Source organism: Galeopterus variegatus, unplaced genomic scaffold (assembly GCF_000696425.1).
Source record: "Galeopterus variegatus unplaced genomic scaffold, G_variegatus-3.0.2 Scaffold7351, whole genome shotgun sequence".
NCBI lineage: Eukaryota > Metazoa > Chordata > Mammalia > Dermoptera > Cynocephalidae > Galeopterus > Galeopterus variegatus.
The window spans coordinates 28,360-32,268 of record NW_007733462.1 but is presented as its reverse complement, the minus strand read 5'-3'; the positions used below and the strand labels follow the sequence as shown (position 1 = coordinate 32,268).

Sequence of the window (3,909 nt, the reverse complement as noted above, 5' to 3'; positions counted from 1 at the left end):
GAATTGTTCTAACTGTGCAGAACCCAATTCAACACACACATTACTGCCAGGCCCTGGTCAGGCTCTGGTGGTACAGAGAAGGTAAGCAGGACTGCCACGTGCAGTTGTCCAGGTTGTGCATCTACAGCCCTAGGGGCACCATGTAAACCACAGCATAGATTTGTATGTCTGTTAAGCCCTATTCCTGCAGATGGCAGGAAGGTGACTTGAAGTGGATGAGCCATATAGGCTGGTTGTGGTGTCAGGTAGACACAGTGCCTACCGCCAAGGAGCTCACTGTCCAGCAAACAGTAGGGCACCAAGACTACCAGGTAAACCTGGAGATCCTAGGCTAGAAGCCAGGAGATGTGTTCTCTCTTTTCCTTTTAAGTACAGGCCATTAGGGTTAGATAATGATGGAAAAATCAAGTGGGTGTGCTCTGGTCTGTTTGCTGTTGTTGCAGGCTAGTGATAGAAAAATGTATTCCTTTGTTACCATCTCCCACCAACTCCCAGGACCCAAGAATCTTCCCTTATCAAGAGTCATCAAAAGAACTTCTTTGACCTTATACCCAATTGATCTCATTCAGAACAAGGCTCTTTCAGCTCATTATTCTTACAAGGAAAAAAAAAATGAAACAAACAAACAAAAAATCACCCTGGGCACAGCTGGCTGTGGGGAAGTCCAGCTTAGATGCAGGCATCCAGCCCTGGGATTTATTGTCTCAGGACCCCAGCCCTCTCCCCAACCCCAGCCTCCAACACCCGTCCTCCCACAACTGAGATAACTTCTCTGCAGCACAATAACACACCCCATGCTCCAAGCAGTGCCAATATCATATACATTGTTTTATTATTTGTTTGTATGCTTTCCATAGCAAGTGAAAAAATAATTTAAACCAATTATATGTACAGAGGCTTGGTTAGTTTTCCCAAGAACTTCCAGTAAGTCCCCCAACCCCCTAGATAGCAAAGAAGGGTTACCTTTAACATCGGTACAAAACTCCACCTATAAAAAGTCTCATGTGTAAAAGGTTTCCTTTATTATAAGCATCACATTTTGGGAGCAGGAAGGGGGTCAGGGTGGGAGGTGGAGGGAAATGTGCAGGGTGGGGGCCATACACAGCTGTCCAGGGGTAGTCCTGGATGGGGAGGCTGTGGCTGGTGGGGCTCAGGTGATCTGCAGTGGGGTCTCCAACATCTCCATGAGGAAGGTGTCAATGGGCGTGTCCCCGATGAGCTTGAAAAAGAAGAGGTGCTCCAGGCATTTCAAGCCGATGGAGCGCAGAGCTGGGAGGCGCAGCAGCAGCTTGGCAAACCTGTGGGGAAGCCGAGGAGCATCAGGGACCAGGCAAGGACACGCCCAGACCCCTGCTGGTGGGCAGCAGGTCATTGGGTCTGCCCGACTAACCTGTGATGGAAGAGCCTAGAAGGGGAGCCCAGGGAGCTGGAGAACCTCTGATTCTAGGGAGCTTCAGAAACAGGCTAGAGGGCTGGGGAACTGTAAAGGCAAACTCTGGATCACATGAGCTCTTGAGAATCTTGAATTCTGTGGCCATGTCCCCAAATTGCCCTCAGCCCCTCATTTGTGGGGGTGGTGGAGAGAAAGAGCTAGGCGCTGATGTATGCAGTCTCACGTCGCCAGCCCTCTGCAGCCAGTGCTCCTTACGTCCTCCACATTTTGAAGGGTTTCTGAAGCACTTAGGACAGAGCGTGACGCGTCACATGCACTGAACCCACCTAACTAGTACCATGTGGTGAACACGTCTGAGCACCTGCTGTGTGCCAGGCATTAGGCTAGGTTCTGGGTTCCGGGATGTGAAAAGGGGCAAGAGATGACATGTGTGAAAATGGGCAAGAGCTGACATAGTCCCTGCGCTCAGGAGCCTGCGCTTCTCCTCACATCACAGCCACTTTAGGCAATGTCACCTCAATTTGCCTCAGATACCGAATTTTTGCTGCCAATTTGTAACCAAATGTTGCCAATTTTTATGATCAGCTTCTTAGTCAGCACTTACCCCTTTAAGTTAGGAAAAGAGGGAGATAGAAAACAGTAGTCTTTGCCCCTAAGGAGCCCATGGTCTATTTGGACAGACAATACACATACACTGCACACATGCTGACTCACGCACACTCACGCACCTCACGCACACTCACGCTTGCCTGAGGCACGCGTGTGCACATTCCTCCTCACCACTCACACACACGTGCACACACTCACACATGTTCTCTCATACCCTCACACACTTTAACACTACACGTGCATACACACACTCACATGCTCACACTTTTGCATGACCTCACAACATGAGCATGCACACACCCTCACACACTCTCATACATGCACACCCTCATGCAATACTTCACAGTACACACATACCTCATGCATATGCTTTCACACATACACACGTGCGCACACTCGTGCACACTCACTCACACACACACTCTCATGTGACCTTACATAAGCATACACACACCCACACCCTCACATGCTCTCACACATACACACCTTCCCACACACCTTCCGATAACTGAGGACAATCACTGTAACGTTCACAAAAGGCAGAGACCAGCGTGTGAAAGAATTCTTTGCACATCTGCATATCTCTTTAGGGTCCTCATGCTGTGACATCTTTTACTCTGCCTGTGTGACCCTCTGCGTCTCTCAAACTCCTTCTTTTCCAATGCAGTGCTGGCTCATTTTTAATGTTATTAATGCCACTAGAAATTAAGTCACTCTACTTACAACTTCCAACAAAAAGCACAAGGACTAAAATCACTTTAGTCACTGAGGTCTTAAATCAGAGCTATCTGGTTCAAGTTGGATCTTTACTGAGAATCCCAACATTATTTTATTAAAAAATTTCAGATTGGAATTTCAATGCTCCTTCAAAATGTGTATATTTCTATATTCATGCCACATGACATTTTAAGGAAATGTACCAATACAAGGAGAATAAAGTGGCATCACCAAAAAAAGTAGAAATCACTTCTCTACGTAGAAAAATTAAAGGTCTATGCCAATGGCAACACAAAGCTTCAAAAGCTTTCGATGACAGGAGGAAGTCGAACTCAGCCCCCGTGACGTGCACTTCTGAAGAATCTCCACGGGGTGGCAGCAGCTACCACTGAGAAAACCGCCTTGACCTGGCCATGCCAGGATCCCTTTCAATCAGTTTCTGCAAATCAGAGGCTACCAGCCTTCAGCACAGTTACCTGCCTGGTTGAGCCAAGTGACATCCCTTATGTAACTGATGTAAGCCTCCCACGAACACTTGGACAGAACGGTCACCCTTTGTCCAGGCTGTGCGTGACAAACCCAGAAGATGCACAGGGGACCCAGCCTCTGCCTAGTCCAGCAACAAGTGTTGGCATCTCTCCCCAGTATCTGGAGGCTGTCCAGGCCCATTGTAGCCCTCTTCCAGGAAAAGTGTCAAATTCCAAAGTTTTTAAAGTGATATTCATTAGGAACAACCTAGATGTCAACCACAGGGCAATGACTAAATACATTAGGATACATCCACACTGCAAAATATTACAAAACCATTGAAAATGATAATTTTGTATTTTTCAATAATCTGATAAAATTCCTACAATGGCTAAGGGAGGAAAATAATACACAAAACTGTACCATATTTTATCTGTAAATACCTAGTTCTATGTATATCTAGATACACTAGGATACTGGAAAGAAATATACCAAAATATTTACAGTCAATTTTTATTACTTGATTTACTTTTCAAAAATACGTTTCTTATTTCCTACCAAAGAATGCATTGCCTTTATACTTAGGAAAAAAGAGAGTTGGTGTTTTTTGTTCATTTGTTTTTTAAAAGATAAACAGCAGGACCTAGAGCCAATTCCAGGGAAAAGGTGCTTATGAAACTTGTAACTCCTAATATACTGCGTGCAATATGCATTCAAAAAGT

The 3,909-nt window shown here is 45.8% G+C and overlaps 1 protein-coding gene across 1 annotated transcript in view; it reads right to left on the bottom strand.

Moving 5' to 3' along the window:
• Positions 1-946: 946 nt before the first annotated feature.
• The window catches only part of RXRG (retinoid X receptor, gamma), an 18,388-nt gene continuing 15,425 nt past the window's right edge, over positions 947-3,909 (bottom strand). The window contains exon 7 of the mRNA XM_008591863.1: positions 947-1,298. Within this exon, the coding sequence (XP_008590085.1) occupies positions 1,151-1,298 (148 nt within the window). The 3' untranslated portion in view covers positions 947-1,150. The remainder of the gene's footprint in view (positions 1,299-3,909) is intronic.